General features: G+C 45.9%; 7 protein-coding genes across 7 annotated transcripts; 3 read left to right on the forward strand and 4 right to left on the reverse strand.

The window, feature by feature from the left end:
- Nucleotides 1-484: 484 nt before the first annotated feature.
- COCSADRAFT_36054 (uncharacterized protein) lies at nucleotides 485-2,172 on the reverse strand. The gene is made up of 2 exons (XM_007700897.1): nucleotides 1,946-2,172; nucleotides 485-1,891 (listed from the first exon to the last, which is right to left on the reverse strand). Exons 1-2 carry the CDS (start codon nucleotides 2,019-2,021, stop codon nucleotides 693-695), a joined length of 1,275 nt encoding a protein of 424 aa, XP_007699087.1. The 5' UTR covers nucleotides 2,022-2,172; the 3' UTR covers nucleotides 485-692.
- A 1,323-nt stretch (nucleotides 2,173-3,495) lies between these two features.
- On the forward strand, nucleotides 3,496-4,265 carry COCSADRAFT_189745 (uncharacterized protein; the record flags this gene model as incomplete). The annotated part of the gene is made up of 2 exons (XM_007701092.1): nucleotides 3,496-3,536; nucleotides 3,599-4,265. 2 exons carry the CDS (start codon nucleotides 3,496-3,498, stop codon nucleotides 4,263-4,265), a joined length of 708 nt encoding a protein of 235 aa, XP_007699282.1.
- Nucleotides 4,266-4,927: 662 nt separating this feature from the next.
- COCSADRAFT_88174 (uncharacterized protein) lies at nucleotides 4,928-5,599 on the reverse strand (the record flags this gene model as incomplete). The annotated part of the gene is made up of 3 exons (XM_007701093.1): nucleotides 4,928-5,020; nucleotides 5,079-5,256; nucleotides 5,430-5,599. 3 exons carry the CDS (start codon nucleotides 5,597-5,599, stop codon nucleotides 4,928-4,930), a joined length of 441 nt encoding a protein of 146 aa, XP_007699283.1.
- A 306-nt stretch (nucleotides 5,600-5,905) lies between these two features.
- COCSADRAFT_140739 (uncharacterized protein) lies at nucleotides 5,906-8,029 on the reverse strand. The gene is made up of 4 exons (XM_007701094.1): nucleotides 7,474-8,029; nucleotides 7,124-7,404; nucleotides 6,979-7,067; nucleotides 5,906-6,925 (listed from the first exon to the last, which is right to left on the reverse strand). The coding sequence occupies exons 1-4, from the start codon at nucleotides 7,798-7,800 to the stop codon at nucleotides 6,153-6,155; spliced, it is 1,470 nt and encodes a 489-aa protein (XP_007699284.1). The 5' UTR covers nucleotides 7,801-8,029; the 3' UTR covers nucleotides 5,906-6,152.
- An 883-nt stretch (nucleotides 8,030-8,912) lies between these two features.
- On the forward strand, nucleotides 8,913-10,892 carry COCSADRAFT_115584 (uncharacterized protein). Its single transcript, XM_007701095.1, has 3 exons — nucleotides 8,913-9,377; nucleotides 9,439-10,580; nucleotides 10,640-10,892. Exons 1-3 carry the CDS (start codon nucleotides 9,125-9,127, stop codon nucleotides 10,769-10,771), a joined length of 1,527 nt encoding a protein of 508 aa, XP_007699285.1. The 5' UTR covers nucleotides 8,913-9,124; the 3' UTR covers nucleotides 10,772-10,892.
- Nucleotides 10,893-11,668: 776 nt separating this feature from the next.
- COCSADRAFT_115588 (uncharacterized protein) lies at nucleotides 11,669-13,320 on the forward strand. The gene is made up of 3 exons (XM_007701096.1): nucleotides 11,669-12,038; nucleotides 12,140-12,798; nucleotides 12,877-13,320. Exons 1-3 carry the CDS (start codon nucleotides 11,726-11,728, stop codon nucleotides 13,183-13,185), a joined length of 1,281 nt encoding a protein of 426 aa, XP_007699286.1. The 5' UTR covers nucleotides 11,669-11,725; the 3' UTR covers nucleotides 13,186-13,320.
- On the reverse strand, nucleotides 13,308-15,115 carry COCSADRAFT_36061 (uncharacterized protein). The gene is made up of 7 exons (XM_007700898.1): nucleotides 15,009-15,115; nucleotides 14,798-14,955; nucleotides 14,666-14,748; nucleotides 14,601-14,610; nucleotides 14,081-14,543; nucleotides 13,954-14,031; nucleotides 13,308-13,900 (listed from the first exon to the last, which is right to left on the reverse strand). The coding sequence occupies exons 1-7, from the start codon at nucleotides 15,063-15,065 to the stop codon at nucleotides 13,517-13,519; spliced, it is 1,233 nt and encodes a 410-aa protein (XP_007699088.1). The 5' UTR covers nucleotides 15,066-15,115; the 3' UTR covers nucleotides 13,308-13,516.
- Nucleotides 15,116-18,575: the final 3,460 nt, after the last annotated feature.

The following is an 18,575-nucleotide window of genomic DNA, read 5'->3' on the forward strand; positions in this document are numbered from 1 at the left end:
CTCAGACTGAGAGTGTCAGTGTGCAAACATAAAAGTCAACATGTTGTGAGTGACATGCCTTGGACCATACGGAAACGAGCAAGCCGAAAATGCTTGAGCAAAGAAACAAGGCAAAGAGGTCAAAGCCGGTGAGCTCCATGATTGCAGTCTACTTGCTTACGGACTCGGTGAGTGAGGGGCCGATCAACACATTATCATTCTGCGTCGAGCACCAACGACCCCTTGGCTTGGCAACCGAACTTGGTCAACGACTGGAGTAGGGCCAAACGATACGCCAAAAAGCACACATGATGCCTAGAGCTCGGTTGATGGGCACTAGGGCTGATCTTCTTAGTACACCTGGACCTTCTTGACTGGGTTCACGCTCTGCCATGGTTCGCGACATGGACATAGCAATCACAATTAGACCACCACGCTGCCATGCACTTATAACGAGGCCAAGCTGCTTAATAGATTTACATTACATAGCCATGAAAGGCGAAAATTCGGCTATTGTACATCAAAGTGGCTCAAGTCAAACCGGAGCTCGCATAATGCCACCGCTACGAATGCTCAACCGCCCTTCAACTACCAAACGCCATTTGAATATCCCTTTTGAAGAAGCTACAAACTACCAGGAAGACGCCATATCGATGCATTAAGACAGTCCAAGGAGAAGGGGTAGCGCCTCTATGCAATAGACACTGATGCATCTAAGAAAGATCCATGGGCTCTGCATTACTGCCACCAGGCGATGCAAAAGGCTGCTGCATCTTCATCGTGTTGGGTGCTGTCTGCGATAATCCATTGTAGGGTGGCGGGGCAGGAATATTGATGCCGGCGTTGGCGTGGTGTTGATAGGCGTGAGGAGCTGCCATGTAGCCGACTGGACTGTGAAGGTAGATGGGAGTGGTTGTAGGAGTGGAAGAAGTGCGCGCAGGCTTCCGGCCGCCAATTCGCTGAGCTCGAGGAGCTGGGAAGCAGGCATTCTTGACGCGTGTCTGGAATTCCTGAGCAAAATTGTCGTAGGGCTTCTTGTCCTCGCTTGTCCTCCATCCCATCTTGTTTTTCATACACTCGGCCTTACGATGACTGATGGTCGAGCCCTCAATACGGATGCCATTGGCCTCAAAACGGCGACAACAATCGGACCGCGAAAGGATGAGGAGCACTACCAGCAAACTGACATTATCGTTATCAAGGAGATGGGGACAAAAGTCGCACACGTTGCAAGCAAATCGTCGCATTTCCTCAAGATCCCTTGTGTCAGTGCAGTTGACAAAGCGCTCAGCCATCGAGTAGGGCCGCACCATGTCCCGACAAATATGGTTCTGGAGAACATTGGCGACCGAGGATACTGAGACAGGGTAGATGCTATTGCGATCAATCTTGCTTGTCGCTGATGATGAGACTGTGCCGGCAATATACACAATCTCAATGTCGTCAAACGGGCCACGGTCGAGCTTGAGATCTTTGACTATCTTTCCTTCTTTTTGCGCCTCCTTGAGAATATCGGCATTCTTGACACTGGCTTCACGTGCAGCCTTGACCGCCTCGCGTGGAGTGGTAAAGCCGTATCTCTTTGCAAGTGCAACCGAGTCCTCGTGCATCTCAAACTTGGAAAGCTTGCGCTCAACATCCGGAGCGCGTATCCAGTCTTCAGACCAGGGCTCTTCGGCTAATACCTTGTAGAAGACTTTGGTAAGAGCGCGAAGCTTAATGTCATTGTCGGACATTACGCGTTGGCCAAAGTAGAGCTCGTCAGTTTCGGAAAACGCAGTCTCGATGAAAGTCTTGCGATCCTTTTGGGTAAGTTGGCCACGAGAGGGGTCATTTTTCCATTCCTGAATAATGTTCATGAACTTGGCATGGAATATATCATCAAAGTGTTTGGAAGCAGGAATAGGTGTCGCTGTACATGGCGTTAGATCTTAATAGGACATATCTCGAATAGGCATTGACTCACAGTTGGGAGTGGGGTGCTGCTGTGGTGGCGACGAGGGCAAGGTACTAACAGTCTGGTCGATTGGAGCAGGTGACATGTTGATCCAAGCGCGACAGATGACCTGATATACCGAATGGGGTAACTTGAACACTTGCAAGTCAGTATGTAATTACAGAGAAGAAAGGTCCAGAAATGAGCCGGCCACGGTTGAGATAGACGTTCGTGGTTGAGGCCGAGTGCTGCGGGGTGGTTGGGGTTGTCAGAACAAGAGTGTAGGTGAAAACATTCACGCTCGCGTAGCTAGCGCTGCTAGGGGACTGCTTGGCAGAGCATTGGAGCTGCACGTGACGTGCCGTCACCCCAGCCAAATTGTGGTCCAAACGACATGGTTGTAAACGGCCTAGGGCAAAGTTTTGGCGCATGCACCACGACACGCCAGAAGGAGGTTTCCTCTCTTTAGTACCTTGTCAGGCTCAGTATCACAGACAACTTCATCGTATGCTTTGGTGTGTTTTCGCTGATGTCGTTTCACTTCACCAACCACCAAAACATGTTTTCACACAGAAAGTACTTGAATGGATGAGCCCGTGAGCAGTATCTTGGCCAGGTTCGCCTGACTTGATATACTTATCACACACGGCGATCGATATTCCATTTCTTTCATCAACTGTTCATACTGTTGCAACCATAGAGGCAAGACCACGACATTTGTTGGGATTCAAACACAGAATGACATAAAAGACAACTCTAGGTGTTTAGAACGTCCCGCATCCTGTGGCACGGATTTACGTCTTTCAGAAGTCTATATCAAAAGCAACTCACAAGATTCGTTTGTGAGCATCATATGATTAGAGCGTCTGATTTTTGACATTGGGATATGCTGTCTAGAACTCAAGATAGGGAAGATCCGGCACACTTTCAATTTACCTGCTACGATTACTTCCCGTTAATACAACGGTACGACACATAGAGCCGTTTACAGTAAGGACATCCAAGGAAACAGGGATGTAGCGGGTGACCAGCTGACTAAACGACTAGGTGGGCAGTGTTATTCGCCCAAGTCAGCCCCATGTCACTACTCAGCAAGTACATCCAATCAATCCTAGCTGTATATATCATTTCAGCTCATTCCTAATGTTTTACAATGATCTTCTATCCATTATAACTGTTTCAAACAACCTCATCACATTTACCGTGTACATCTATATACCGTTTAGCTTCCGTTTGCAAAACCAAACAAAAACGTGCGTTAACGGTAACCGCTTGATTGGGGGCAGAGTTTCTGAGGAACAAAGCTCCATTTACCGTAGAAACGGGTAATAGATAAGTTCTGCAGGATTGGTTCTTGAAGATTGGAGTGATATCATGCATTGTCAAGGGAAGTAATTGAAACAATATTGTCTCCATCTTCGAACCGAACCTACCTCAATATAAAGTAACATTTTTTGAAGGTGCCACTTGTGGACTTGTAATATTTCTCGGATGTGGCATTGGTGATGGGTTTACATCCTTTTTTGACATTGTCATACGAATCGGATGTCTGCGCCATATACTGCCTCCCGTCGGCTACAATGTCACACATGGCTTATCGTTTTTACCAGGACCACATTGAGTAAGCAGCCTATTCTCAAAAAACTTCTTGTTGATTCTGTGACACACCTTGTTGATGTGTAGAGTCAGTGGCTGTTTATGCTCAATTTCGCAACGATTTTGTTCCACCCTCATGTTCTTCCGACAAACCATTCTTTATGAATTCGATCGGTCATTTTGGAGCGATATGATTCTCTCAGTATCTGCCATAGCAGGAATCACGACCGCTGTCTTCACTGTCTTGATTGCCGGTCTCGGGACTGTTATATACATCAATCGTCGACGACATCAGATTCGCAACAAAATCAGCTTCCGTGCAAAGACTATTGCTCATTCTTCACCCAATACTTCACGCCTTCAGATGCTCAGTTCATCGGCATTCATTACTGACCCTACGAAGCGTACGCAAGACTATCATGGCCGATATCCGAGCTTGGAAAAAGGTCCCGGACCAACTGTAGTCAAGAAGGGTTGGAGTTCTATGCGGAGCGATTTCCAGAGCCTCAAGGACACAAGTAATCTGCCTGCTATCGGTTCGCTTGATACTTGTAACAATCTCACTATGCCTTCTGCCAGGGCTACTGTGGGTGCTGATGAAGGAGCACCTGTGCCAAACACGATGACAGAACCAGTGTCGACAGGTGCAACCACTTTGGCGGCCGCAAGGACCATGGAGATCAAGCGAGGACCAGAAGATGCGTTGAAGAGCAGGCCAAGTAGCTTACATCAGGCCGTGTTGGATGTTGGTTGAAGAGACATTCAAATTGGAGGTGGTGAGGAAGCAACTAAGTCAAATGAGCCGAGCGTCTCGATTATATCAGATGTGAACAAACAATCAGACTACTATACTGGTGCGTGGCCTTGACATGCCTCGGGCACTAGCCTCGGGTATGCAAATTGTGTTAGGAGTTGAGAAGGAATAGCGAGGTCTTCAAGAATTCTGTTTTTGAGAGCTATCTCATCGAGAGATGAGAATAGAGAGATGCCTGTTCTCGGAAAGAAAAACATTGAACGAGGGGAGAAAATCGATAGTAGTCAACAATGGATAGAATATAAGCCACATATGTCTCCAGGTTGACAGAACCGGGTTCGCACTCAAGAATGACACTTCCAGTCAGAAAGCTACGCACCTTGCCACAACATCACACTAGTATCACGTCAAGCATAAGGGCAAGGGGAGGGGAAATGGCAATCAAGCATCGTTCTCGTGCTGAAGAACACGAGAACTCAGCGACACCTAGTGGGGGGAGAACCTTTTTGTTTCATTGACTCCTGATCATCATGCCGCCGTATATAGCCGTAAAACCTTGCCATAATCGTGGCAGAAGAAACCCTTTCCCAGACACCATATTTTCAGAAAATCGAGAAGGGAGGAAGAAGGGAGACCGTGCGATCGTGGATTCGCATTCGCATCTACGAGCGGCCTGGACGGTCGTTGAAGCGACGGGGGCGCTCGACGACTTGTTGCTGAGAGACAGCGACGACGTTGGTGGGGATGCTGTCGAACTGTTCCTCAAGTTAGTGGATTGCCTAGAATTAAGACTAGCACAAGGTAAATGCTTACACCCATGCTCTTGAGCAGGTCCTTGGTCTCCTGGTCGACGTCGAGCGAGCCAGACTCGCTGTTCTGAGTGAAGTCGAGAGCGGAGATCTCGGGGACGTATTGATCCTTTCGCTCACGCTCCTCTTCTTGGAGCTTGAATGAGATACCACGGACAGGACCACGCTGGATACGCTTCATCCTACAACTTGTTAGCCTTTGTGACTGGATAGATAAAGTTGGTGATCGCGCTGTAGTGGGGGTTGTGGTGAGAGCCATTGGTTTTCGTGAGTCCTGAAAGGCTGCCATTCAACCGTCCGGCATCTCAATCACCAATTACTCCCAGCAAACCCTCAGCAGGGCAGTTGCACATACAAATGAGTGGTGTATCCGGCAATCTTGTTCCTGAGCCTCTTGGACGCGATAATGGCAATCTCATCGCAAATCCTCTTGTTGGTCTCGAAGTCCAGAGACAGCTTGGGGTAGTAACGCTCAATGATGACCTTGGCGGACTTCTTGACGGTCTTGGTTCGGACGCGACCCATTTTGGCGACTTTTTGTGTGAGCTGGGAAAAGAGGTTGTCGTGGGAAGGGGCGGTGGCTGTCGGGTTAGTGGGATTATCGCTGAAGAAAGAGTTAGGAGAATTGGGTCGATATTTCGGCAAGTGTGTGCGTGGTGGTCTGTGCGTGGCGATCTAGTGCGGATGTGGCATGACGACTGCGCTACCCTCCCCCACACCGACAGGTCTGTATCGCATCCCACAGTACAGTATGTACATAGCGAAGGCTTGTGGTTTGCTGTTCGTATTTCATGTGCATAATGGCAAAAATAATGACGATATCAGTTTTGTGTGCGCAAAGAAATAATTGATATAATTCGCTCGCTAAGTACGCTGTATGAAATAACAAAGTAGAGTGTACAAATGGAAAGAAAAGCTAGTTGCAAGGGAAGAGCACCAAAGATGCTTACTTCAAGAATCTAAACAACGTAGGCTTAGGCCTTCTGGACTCAACTCCGCAACCCCATGGCTATGTAATTCCCAAACCGAAGCAAATGTTGCGGCGGTCTGTATGCTTAAACCACTCAACAATGAAGGCTTAGTGGCCACCTTCAGCACCGCCTTCAGCCCCGCCTGCAGCACCATGGCCTGCTGAAGCACCATGACCGGCTGGATTTGGGAAGTAAAAAGCGCAAACAGCGATGATGATGTAGGTCATGACGCAAAGTACACCCTCGAGGTAGTTGGACTTGCCGTCACGAAGGAACGAACCGACAGTGAGTACTGCAAGCACTAGTGCAACGGCATCGAAGATGGAAAAGTTGTAGTCCATGCCAACACCAAGACCCCAGCCAACCAGGACAACTAGAGGGGCGTTGAGCAAAGCCGTTTGGATCGAGGCGCCGAGAACGTGAGCGAGGGCCATGTTGATCTGATTGTCATAGGCTTCGTCAATGGCAAGGAGATGCTCGGCAATCTTCTCAACAAGTGGAATCAGAATCAGGCCGACAAAAGCGTCGCTGACTCCGCGCTCTACAATGTATGGGATTTCCTGAACCAGGGCGATGGCGACGAGTGACACACAAGCCAAGGAGATGACAAGGGCTACCAAGACTTCGATCAAGGTGAGCTTGGGCTTCTTGAGCTCCTTGTGGCGGTCCTTGTCCTTTGCGTCGTCTTCTTCGTAGATCTCATGGAGCAGACCATCGTGGGAAACCGTCTGGAATACAATGTAGATAAGGTAGCCGACGATGGAGATGATGGCTACGCCACGGGAGATGAGGCGGGTATTGTATGCAATGTCGACATTACTTTCGTAGTCGGGATTTTGGTTGAGGTAAGAGTAGAAGACAGCAGGGAGGACAAGAGCCACTATGGGGTATTAGCATATCTGAGTATGCGGTAGGATGCAGATATGAGCTTACTGGCAGCAACGAGCATGAGGCCAGAACCGTTTTCAGAAATGGCCTCGTGGAACTCCTGCTGGTTGTGTTTGAGCCCACCTGCAATGAAGCTAGATTTTGACATTAGATGACAGCGGAAACAAGGACAGGGGCACTGGAGGCGTACCATGAACCCAAGCAGAGCAACAGATTGGCGAGAATGGAGCCCAGGATGGCAGCCTTGATGACCTGAACATTGGAGTCGCCCTTTGAGGTTCGGAGCAAAACCATGAAGAGGATGATCTCGACAATGGAGCCAAAGGTCGTCTCGAGCACAACGGCAAACGATTTGTTTGGCATCTTGCGGGAGAATTCCTGACCGGCGAAGCCCAGCATGTTGGCAGCAGGCAGCATGGCGATGTAGTTTGTGATGAAGACGGCAAGGTGCCATTCCGGCTTTACAAAGTGCTACGAGAGGGGTCAGCATAGTGTGTGGGTTGGGTGCAATGGTTTGTGTATGCAATGAGGCTCACTGACCAGGGCAATGGCGATGGGGACAATGGGCCATAGCAAGTTGACAAGCATGGACGGGGTACTGCTGCTCTTGCCGCTGATGACGAGGAACTTGATGGGGTGGAAGCCACTCCTACCACTCTCGCCCTCGGGGTGGATACCCTTTGAGACTTTGTGGCCATTGTGGTTGTACTGCGGCAGCGACTCGCGCCGTCTGCCACGATGGTCTTCTGAGGGCCGTCGACTACGAGGCTTGTCGGTACTGTATGCCCGGTCGCGCGAGGAGCGATGGCCATGGCCGTGGGTGTGGGCGTGGGGGTAGTCGCGCGAGGGACGGGAGCTGTGGGCCATGACTATGACGATGGCGATTGGCTGGGGCCGATTGTGTAGTGTAGTCGATTGCAGCGCTCGGGGCCACTGACGCCGTCAGGTTCAGGATGAGCGGGCGTGCGAGGTGTTTGGCATGCGAGGGCGGCAATAGGAGTAGGAGTAGGAGTAGACGAGATAAAAAGGAACGAAACACCAAGCACATGATGGGGAGCTGGTGCATGTAAAGGGCGCCGGCGTCATCTCGGGCGGCCATGGCTGTGGTGTTTCCCTGTTTGCCCGTTGCGGGCCGTCGCAACATGGCTCCATGGGCTGGGGCACAGCCTCGATGCTTGGTCCGCCAGCCAGACTTTGCTGCACCACATATACACCGAAACTCTGCAACCTGCAACGTCGCGCCCGCATCCGCGCCCGGCTATTGGCTCTGGCCAGCCCGTTCTCACTGCCCGTCTGGCCTTGATTGCTGCAGACACGTCACCAAGCATCGCCCGCTGTGTCCTGGCGATGCTTGACACGCCTTAGCCTACCAGCCTACCAGCCACCGTCGCAAGGGGCGCCGGACTTGTCCCTGTTTCTCGCCGTCTCATGGAATATGTCCTACCACTATTGTGCAGGAAGGAGTAAATACCGCACGGTTTTCCTTCATGGACTAAGTACTCTACCTGGTGCTGACGCCGAAACCACGCCCCTCGGAATGTTTGCATGGGCATCCTCGTGGCCGCTATGCTATGCTTTGCAGCGGGCTGCGACGGGCTGCCTCCATGGCCACCATATCTTCGCTTACATTCCCCCCCCCCCAGCAAAGACGATCATCTCCCGCCGTAACTAGTAAGTACACTACAGAGAACGCTTTGCCTCTAGCTCCGATGCTCCAGTAAATGTGGACATGGGCAACCATCATACAAGTAGCTGTCCCGTTGCAACCGATCATGTTAGCACATACGTAGCTCAGAGACATGCAATTACATACTTCCTTGAATACGTACTACTTACGGACTTATTTGCTTACATTATCGACATGCCCTGGACCTCGGGGGCTAGCGCTCACTGTGTGCATGGCGAACAAACTACATCCTCAAACATGTGTTTGAAATTAGGGTGATGGCGTGTATTTAGACACTTGCTTACGTCTAGCTCAGCCTCCTCCAACACGACACTCTCAATGCTCTGCAAAAGGAATCCTGCCTGTGCGACGTGACCTGGCCTGGTGCACGGGGACAGGCGTCATGGGCAGGCGCGTGTTAGCGTCACGGCAACAAGACGATCCGCCCGTCAAACAAACACCGTGATTGCAACTGTCATCCCTCGTCCTGTTACATCCATCGCTGCCCTTCTCCACTTGCACATCATGGTCTTCCTGTCCGGCTTTGCGCTGTGCGCGGCCGTAACCAGCGCCACTGCGCTTCAGATCCCACTGCTGTCGTCGAGCAACCAGGCGCTGCTCGGCCACCCCCAAGAGACTAAGCCGCTAGTCAACTCGACAGAGCTTCAGGAGCTCATCAGTGGCGATAGATTGATGACGCGCGCGAAGAAGCTGTATGAAATTGCCAAACTTGGTGAAGCCGAGTACAACCATCCGACCAGAGTCATTGGTAGCGCTGGTACGCGTCTTCACGTGGTGTGTGTGTCCATGTCAAGACGATGAGACTGACCCCCCTGTAGGCCATCTCGGCACCCTATCATATATCTACGAGACTCTGCTCGAGCTTGGAGACTATTACACCATCTCCAACCAGTCCTTCCCTGCCGTGTCTGGCAACGTCTTCGAGTCGCGCTTGGTCATTGGCGATGGCGTGCCCAAATCAGCAGCACCCATGGGTCTGACCCCAGCAACCAGGGACAAGGAGCCCGTACACGGTGATATCATCCTCGTTAACAACCAAGGCTGCGAGGCATCCGATTTCCCCGACTCCGTGGCGGGCAACATTGCCTTTATCCAGCGCGGAGTATGCCCATTTGGCACAAAGTCCGAGCACGCTGGTCGCAAAGGCGCTGTGGCGGCTGTCGTATACAACTATGAAAAGGATCCTGTTTCGGGCACTTTGGGAACACCATCGCCCAACCATATTGCTACCTTTGGTCTCTCTGGAGAGGAAGCAGAGCCAGTCTTGAAGAAGCTCAAACAGGGAAAGCACGTTGATGGCATCGCTTATATTGATGCCGAGGTCAATGAAATCCAAACTGTCAACATTGTCGCTCAGACCACTGAAGGCGATTCCGACAATTGCGTCATGCTCGGCGCCCACAGCGATAGTGTGACTGAGGGTCCCGGTATCAACGATGATGGCTCGGGTACAATATCTCTCCTCGAGGTCGCTTCCCAGCTCACCAAGTTCAATGTCTCCAACTGTGTCCGATTTGCGTGGTGGGCCGGCGAAGAAGAAGGTTTGCTCGGTTCTGATTACTATGTTGCCTCGCTCTCCGACCAGGAGAATCAAAAGATCCGTCTGTTCATGGATTACGATATGATGGCCAGTCCTAACTTTGCTTACCAAATCTACAATGCCACCAATGCCGTGAACCCGAGAGGATCGGAGGAGCTTCGCGATCTGTACATTAGGTGGTATGAGGATCAGGGCCTGAACTATACCTTTATTCCATTTGATGGTCGCAGTGACTATGACGGATTTATTCGCAACGGCATTCCAGGCGGTGGTATTGCGACTGGCGCTGAAGGTATCAAGACGAAGGAAGAGGTTGGCATGTTTGGCGGCAAGGCAGGGGACTGGTATGACCCATGTTACCACCAGCTTTGTGACGATGTCGGCAATGTCAACATCACAGCCTGGGTCATCAACACAAAAGTAAGTTCTTTCCATCTCCCACGGTGACCACGAACAAGCGATTTACTTACACGCCGTAGCTCATTGCTCATTCGGTCGCGACCTATGCCCAGTCTTTCAAGGACTTTCCTAAGCGCGAGCTTGAGGTTGCTGCCAAGTCAACCGTGTACAGAGATAACGTCAAGTACCACGGGGACCATATGTTTATCTAGCTATTTAATGTTTTCAATACTGGCGTTGACGAATGAAGAACACTTCTCTAGCAATTTGTAGCCAGGCCCAGCCCTTGATTACTTATGCATTCATACAGCATTCCAATGGTTTCCTATTGCCCCTTCTCTAGCCCAGTCTCAGGACACAGTTCGTACTACAGCCTTGCGCAAACGGCCTTGTTGATAACGTTCACTGCAACATCTCTCTGCGCAACAGGTATGACGAGCTTGGTGCGCTCATGTCGCACAGGACTGAAAAATCCTTATGAAAAGGCGTCTTTCATACGCCCTGCCACAGATATCTTGAAGGATTGCCGAGACGATAGATGGTTATATTCACCGATGGTACATGTGTAACTCGATCATCAGGCAAACTCAGGCGCAGAAGCGTCGGCCAGATTTCGCCAGCACCCCAGTTCCTCTCCCCACTGGCGTGCTCCAATTCGGCAACAACCGTGCTCGGTGCCTGTCCATGCCCCGACACCCCGATGCTGGGCTACGGACTTCCGCAACAGGCGTCCCAACGACACTGTGACAGGCGCGGTGCTGCTTAACAACCAAGCAAAACTACTCAGAGTGCCCATCCAACCCTGCTGCCAATATATCGTGCCCACTAAATACTGCGTATGGTACCCTTAGCTGACGTCATTCCAACCCAGTAGATTAGCTTCCGGCCATCGATCTGGTTGAAAATGATTCAAGACATCCGTAGTAGGGAATACCTGATCTTTGTCCCTGAAATCAATTTTGCTGTTTCGTGCGGAGATAAAGTGATTTATGTCCCGAGAGAGAGTCTATGGGATAGCGTGTGCAACCATTTGCTCGTGACCAAGGGTTTCGATAGCCTTAAATTGCTCAGCTGAATCCTCTCTGCCTTCTTTGTCAACACTTTCGACCCCAATTCAATTATTCAGCCATTTAACCCTTTTTCAGACTACTGGTTCCTCCGCAGAAATGCCTACATCATCCGCCATCTCTCTCAACGTTTTGATATCTGGTTCTGGTATTGCAGGCCCATGTTTTGCTTACTGGCTAAACCGCCTCCTTCCATCCTCACAAATTACCATCATTGAACGTAGCCCCGAACCACGCTTAGGTGGCCAGGCAGTCGACCTTCGCTCATCATGTCTGCCTATTGTAAAGAAAATGGGCCTATTAGACAAGGTCAAAGAATACAATACAACCGAGGTCGGAATGCAGTTTGTATACCGTGATGGAAAAACGAGAGCGACTTTTGAGGCAACAGGAGAAGAAGAGCGCCAGAGTGGTACGTCATGAGTCCAAATCTCCATGAAAGCCTTGTCATGTTAATAAATGAGACGAATCACTGATAGGGGAAAGTGGTAAATGTATGCTAACTGAATGCAGCAACGAGCGAGTACGAGATACTCCGTGGAGACATGGCGCGTATCGTTTACGACGCTGTGAAAGACAACCCCCAAATAACCTTCATTTTTGACGAAATGGTCACAGCGATTGAGGAGAAAGAGGAAGGAAAAGTCGACGTCACTTTCAAGAATAAGACTGCTCCTACAAGATATGATCTGGTTGTAGGTGCAGATGGTCAGATGTCACGTACCCGACGCCTCGTCTTCGGTCACGGTCCCAACAACGACGATTACTTGTACCGCCTAGGGCAATACTCCGCCTTGTTCACTATGCCGCGCGATCCAACTGACACCCAGTATGCACAATGGTATAACGCACCGCGCGGCCGCCTATTTCTCCTACGACCGGACCAGTACGGTACGACGAAAGCATACCTTGCTGTGACCGATGCTAATCTCTCCCGTTTTGACGAGATTGATCGCCTGCTGAAGAAAGGATCAAGAGAAGAACAGCAAGCGTGGTTTGAAAAAGAGTTTTCAGACGCTGGATTCCAGGCAGAACGCTGTATCCGAGAGATGAAGAAAGCAGATGATTTCTACATGCAGCAGATTGCGCAGGTTAAGATGGATACGTGGGTGAAGGGACACGTCACTTTGGTAGGAGATGCAGCGTATTGTCCGAGTCCAATCTCTGGTGTGGTATGTGACTTGTCTCCTTCTCCTGCCCATAGGCTCGATCGTCCTATTCTCGAACCAAACATGCTGACAGTTCCATAGGGTACAGGTGCGGGAATAGTGGGCGCCTATGTTCTTGCAGGCGAATTATCAAAGACGCCCAACGATATTCCCACTGCTCTGGCCAGTTATGAACGTATCACTAGGCAATATGTCGACAAGGCCCAAAGACTTATAATGGGTGCTCCTCAGATCGCAAATCCACAAACTGAATGGGGTATCAAGATCTTCAACAACGTCACAGGCGTACTTTCACATCCTTTTGTCCAAAGTTTCAGTGGTGTGCTGGGTCGCGTGATACCCGCATTTGGAGGCACGAAAATCTGGACTCCACCTGAATATGAAGCATAATACCTTTGGGCTATAGGGTAGCGCTTAGACAGAAACAGTGTTCAAGAACATACTTCTTGGCCCTTGTCAACCCGCTAGCCAAGTGTTGCTTGCTTGTATAAGCATAACAGGCATAACATCGTGTTTACCTACTAGGAACTCAACATTGCCTGGTAGATAGTGAAGAATGTAATGCTATCACTTTACCAGATCATGGCTCACTCTTTGGAATGATTAAGTGTGAACATGTGAATGGGAAATGCTGAAAAGAATGTCGATCAGCCAGTGTGAATAGTATAGCTTTTTGTTACTAGCGATGCTCGGTATCTGTAGCTGATTGATCTCCCGAAAACTAAGCATCATTGCTGAGAAGGTCAACATTGACACCTCTCAAGGCGTCAACCGCCCACCGAGGGTATTTGTCCTTCTGCCCGTTGTAGAGCTTGTTGAAAAATTCTCTGAGAAACTGCGGATATCGGTCTTCAATGATAGCCTGTCTGACGAGCTTCATCAGGTTCAGCTGATAGTAAACGTTGTGCATGGTAAGAAGATGAGCACCTGCTGTCTCCTTTGCAGTAACGTGGTAGATATAGGCTCGAGTAATACCGAGACCACCTGCTGATGTTGGTCGACAGCAAGTACAGTTGCAACCATCTTCAATAGGGCTGAAGTCTTCCGAATAGATAGCATTACGGAGGTTCAATGAACCGCGGGATGTGATGGCGTTGCCAAAGCGCTAACTGTTTTTAGTGATATAACTTGAGTGAAGGGGAACAAGAAATAACATACAGCGGTTCGTGTTGGCCACACACAGTCAAACATATCTGCACCAAGAGCCACTGACACTACCAGGTCTTCCGGGTAACCCTGTAACTGGTCAGCAGGCGCTTCGCTCAAGCGGGACAATGCGACATACTACGCCCATAACATAACGAGGTTTCTTCTGGGGAAGCAGCTCAGTACATGTCTTGACAACTTTGCAGTAGGACTCTTTTTCCTCGCCACCAGAAAGGCCTCCAATGGCAATTCCAGGAGTATCCCGTGCTACCATCTGGACAGTGCACTCCCTACGCATTTCCAAATCCAATCCACCTTGTATGATGCAAAACAGATTCTGCTTCTCTGGGTACTTGTGGGCCTGGATACAGCGGTCAAGCCAGCGCACCGAGCGTTCCATGGCTTCCTTCATACGCGCATGGTCGGGAGATGTGGTGACAATAACGTCATCGAGTTGCATGATGATATCGCTACCAATGGAGTTTTGAAGGGATATCGAGTGTTCAGGCGTTAGTAACATAGGCGAACCATCGTGAGGACTCAGGAACCGGACGCCTTCCTCTGTAACTTTGGCAAGTTTGAGTAGAGAAACCATTTGGAAGCTGGTTATCGCGTTAGCCTAACGCTCTCTTTGCAATCAAGGTGGCATATCCACCTACCCGCCACTATCTGCACCCGTTAGCGCTTTTGACTCTTCATGTTTGAGCTGGCATGTGGGTGATACCTGTAAGAATGTTATGGCGCCATGACTGCAGCTTATGCGCGCCACCTATTGAGTCGAGTGTCGCCTGTCCAGGCTTGAGACCTCTCCTACCCGTCAGTCTCAGGAACAGTCGACGAGACATATTTGCTTTACAGATGATATGTGTTGTTCAAGCAAAGACAGCATCCTTGGTCCTCTAATTGATCGGGAGTAAGGCCCTTGAGCGAGGCCTGGGTCGCAACTGGCATGAAGATGGGGAGGGGCACCGGCCCATGAGGGAGATGGAGCGTCGCAGCGCGCGCCCGGGTGACCTAGGGCTGTTAGTAAATGGTTTGCGATTCTATCTCATTTCTGAAGGACTTACTGAGCATGTTGCTAGTAGTTCAAACGCGAGCGCTGAATGCATGGATGCGGGCGCCATAATGTACATCAAAACGCATAGATCTGCACAAAGCAAAAATATACCTAAGCCTCTCTCTTATCGATAACAAACTGCATCCAATCTCTCCTATAATTATTAGGGCTTTAGTCTTCTTAGATATATTTGTTTAAGAAATAGATATCTTAGTTTTATTAAGACTAATAAGTAAAGTACATAATTAAAAAGGTAACTACGCGCATCTATACGAAGCTCTATCTATTAACACGAATGAATCTAGCTTTTAATACCATTACGCACTAGTAGGGTTAATGCTACGGATATGTTCAACATTATTAAGTCTTATCTTAATCTTATTACACTGTGATGTTAGAAAAAACAATAAAAGTTATATGTTTTGTTAGAGATATAAGCTAATCAGGTAATCTCTGACATAATCCGGGTGCTCAGCACTATACTTAGATTCTTTAGTTAACTAATCCCTATATGATTTACCTATCTATTACGTCTATAACTACGTAATCTACTACGAGATAGATTCTTCTAAAATCTAGTATAACTGATATATATAGTAGTAGAATAGCTAGTAGATAGAAATAAGAGAGGATTGCACAGAGCAGACTACTAGTGCAGACAATAAGACAAAATCAGATCAATCTAATTCTTCAGTCCCTCTCCCCTAACATTATTTCTTTCTTTTCACTCTAGGACCTATTCATTCGCTACCTCTAAGTCTATCGCTAGTTAAGTAGACGACTCTACCTCTGAGCTCGCTATAAAACAAGTAGCACTCTCCTTATTCTAACACTTTTTAGTATTAAAGCGCGCGTATAGCCGCGAGGTAGATAGTCTAATCTACTATTATATTAACCTATATTACTAAACTTAAGTTTCGACTAGCGTCTAAAGCAGTATTTAATTAGTTCTTTACGATAGCTAATATGTACTCTACCTTTAATAGTATAGGCCTTACTTATCGCTACCTAGATAGAATTCTATTAAGAATTAATATAGAGCTCTATACGCCTACTCTACTAGCTATTATAGAGGCTCTTTAGTAGGCTTGTACGCCTTGTAATACACGTAAGCTTAAAGCTTAATCTACGTTAATAAGTGATTATATTTAGTGGTATTTAAACTTATTAATAACCTTATTTATTATAGTAATTAAATAGCTTAAGAAAGTAGCTAAGATGATAATGCTCTTAGCTAAGCTTATACGTAATTAGATAGTTAGCCGTAAGAAGGTAAATAAAGCTATAATAAAACGCAGGTAGCGTAATAAGAAGTAGATTGAAAAGTAAGAAGTTAAATGAAGAGAGCTAAAGAAGATCTACTTACTAAGTATAAGGCTAATTGGTAGATTACTTACGAAGAGCTTTAAGAAGAAGAGTTATTAGGTATTAGCTATAAGGCTCTAGCGTGGTATAGTAGGTATAGAGAGAGTAGCTATAATTTACTTATATATAAAAAAAATGCTTTAGATAGTACTTCATTGACTATTTTTATAAATATGAATTTTATTTAGATATAGTAGAGCTATATACGTAAAGAGATGGGTAAAGTTAGTAAAGTAGCCTACTAACTTATATAGCCCGCTCGCTTATAAAATATATTAATAGAGAATAGTTAGAATGTATCTAATCGTTCTAACTAAGAATAGAGCTAGAATAGCTATAGTTACTCTATCTAATAAAGTTTCTATAGAGGAGATTATTCTAAGGGAGATCATATTTACCTCTAAGTATATTACTAATCTAAAAAACTACGTTGAAGTTCTTAAACACGCTAATAAGAATTAATATCTATTAGTAATATATAAAGAGCTAGATTAACTATGGAAGAGTAACATTGAGACGCTTTTACTAAGGCTTACTAGCTATCTGGTTCTTAAAGATTATTAGGTACTAAACTAAAAATACTAATAAAATGATAGCTATATCTATGAAGTTTATTAGGTAATTAGAGGATTGTTATAAGAATTGTTCATTAACTAGTAATAAATATTTACTAATACTACTAAGCCTAATCTTATTAAAATGCTACTAGCAGCAACTACATCCGAAAACTAGATTATTTAAAGTAAGGATATTAATTAAGCTTTTCTAAAAACTCTTATTAACACTATAATATTGTTTAAGTAACCAGAAGGATTTTAAGATCTGTAATACTCATAGTAAATCTGCCTACTAAATAGAGCACTATACGGACTAAAGTTATAATCGTTTAAGTACCTACTAAACGAACATCTAAAATGGATCTAAATATAGGCACGCACTAGTCTACAGTAGATCTACTAATATAAAACTTTACTTATTTTCTATAGTAGCTTAAAAGATTTTTAATACTCTTTTATATAAGGTTTATAAATATCTATTTAAATTAAGACTGATTTAATTTTCTACGCACTTCTATATACCTTTAAGTGATGGTTATTTTAATATAGATTTAAGTAGTCCTATCTACGCTATTATATTATGTTCAAGATTTTAATACGAATAGTAATAGTTTTTAATATCATTATAGCTGTCTAATAAGGTTATGTCTAAATCGAAGTATTTTTAACGTGAATCTAGAACTTTGTACTATTATATTTAATATTGTTATAAATAAGATTTTATTAATTTTCTATTAACTAAAGCCTTGTAGTTTAGAATTCTAATACTTATATAAGTCAAGTTAACATTAGAAAAGCTATATAAGGTTCGCTAAGGTGGAGATAAAGAGACTACTAAGAACTTATTAATCTAGAAATTAATCGCTATATTTAACTAAATTATAACTATTTTATAGACCTAATATAAAGGATCACTGACTAAAAAACGTAGAAACTTTAATAGGAGAAGATAGCTAGTGAATAGCCTACTATTTAGAAAGAGGAAGAAGTGGGATTAAAAAAGAATCATACTAGTACTCTATTAGTAGAAACTAATAGACTAAATACCTTAGTTAAATAATGAATATAAGAATATACTTTCAACTGAAATATACTAGTTTTTACTACTAAAAACCTCTCTAAATATAACTAGATAATTTAGCTAACTACTAAGAAGGTTTCTATTACTTATATTGAATTCTTAATAAACTAAACTAAGTAAGTACACCTTATTAATTAATTACTTAAGTAATATAGTAGACTTCATCTTTTAGTTATAATAAGCTTGTATTTATAATCAGCGTATAATAAACTTAGATTACTATTAAAGTAAACGTTTACGAATAGTATTAGTATAGAGTTATATAATAGGTATAGTAAAAGAATATCTAGAGCTATAATACTTTACTAAAGTAGAGTAAAAATAGTTGTTAAGTATTCAAAATGTAATCATACTACTTCAATTATATTTTGTATTTAGAAATAGATAGGTAGAGAGTTGTGTAGCTTTGTACTATGTATTAATAGAAAGGAAGAAGATCTTTACAGAATTTGAAGACTACAGTATTAGTATAGATAAAAAAAAGCTTATATTAAGACTTTGATAGTTCTTCCATCTTTTAAAAAATATTATACTAGTGCTATAAGCATTAAACCTAGATTTTGATTATTTATAG

Source organism: Bipolaris sorokiniana, assembly GCF_000338995.1.
Source record: "Bipolaris sorokiniana ND90Pr unplaced genomic scaffold COCSAscaffold_6, whole genome shotgun sequence".
Lineage (NCBI taxonomy): Eukaryota > Fungi > Ascomycota > Dothideomycetes > Pleosporales > Pleosporaceae > Bipolaris > Bipolaris sorokiniana.

Coding starts and splice junctions, on each gene's coding strand:
- COCSADRAFT_36054 (XM_007700897.1), bottom strand. CDS start 2,021: ATGTCACCTGCTCCAATCGACCAGACTGTTAGTACCTTGCCCTCGTCG. Junction 1,892..1,945: donor GCAGCACCCCACTCCCAACT/GTGAGTCAATGC, acceptor CGCCATGTACAG/CGACACCTATTCCTGCTTCC.
- COCSADRAFT_140739 (XM_007701094.1), bottom strand. CDS start 7,800: ATGGCCCACAGCTCCCGTCCCTCGCGCGACTACCCCCACGCCCACACC. Junction 7,405..7,473: donor TCCCCATCGCCATTGCCCTG/GTCAGTGAGCCT, acceptor CCCCTCTCGTAG/CACTTTGTAAAGCCGGAATG. Junction 6,926..6,978: donor CCTCATGCTCGTTGCTGCCA/GTAAGCTCATAT, acceptor AATACCCCATAG/TGGCTCTTGTCCTCCCTGCT.
- COCSADRAFT_115584 (XM_007701095.1), top strand. CDS start 9,125: ATGGTCTTCCTGTCCGGCTTTGCGCTGTGCGCGGCCGTAACCAGCGCC. Junction 9,378..9,438: donor CAGAGTCATTGGTAGCGCTG/GTACGCGTCTTC, acceptor ACCCCCCTGTAG/GCCATCTCGGCACCCTATCA. Junction 10,581..10,639: donor CCTGGGTCATCAACACAAAA/GTAAGTTCTTTC, acceptor TACACGCCGTAG/CTCATTGCTCATTCGGTCGC.
- COCSADRAFT_115588 (XM_007701096.1), top strand. CDS start 11,726: ATGCCTACATCATCCGCCATCTCTCTCAACGTTTTGATATCTGGTTCT. Junction 12,039..12,139: donor AGAAGAAGAGCGCCAGAGTG/GTACGTCATGAG, acceptor AACTGAATGCAG/CAACGAGCGAGTACGAGATA. Junction 12,799..12,876: donor CGAGTCCAATCTCTGGTGTG/GTATGTGACTTG, acceptor ACAGTTCCATAG/GGTACAGGTGCGGGAATAGT.
- COCSADRAFT_36061 (XM_007700898.1), bottom strand. CDS start 15,065: ATGGCGCCCGCATCCATGCATTCAGCGCTCGCGTTTGAACTACTAGCA. Junction 14,749..14,797: donor TTGAACAACACATATCATCT/GTAAAGCAAATA, acceptor GACGGGTAGGAG/AGGTCTCAAGCCTGGACAGG. Junction 13,901..13,953: donor TGTGGCCAACACGAACCGCT/GTATGTTATTTC, acceptor AAAAACAGTTAG/CGCTTTGGCAACGCCATCAC.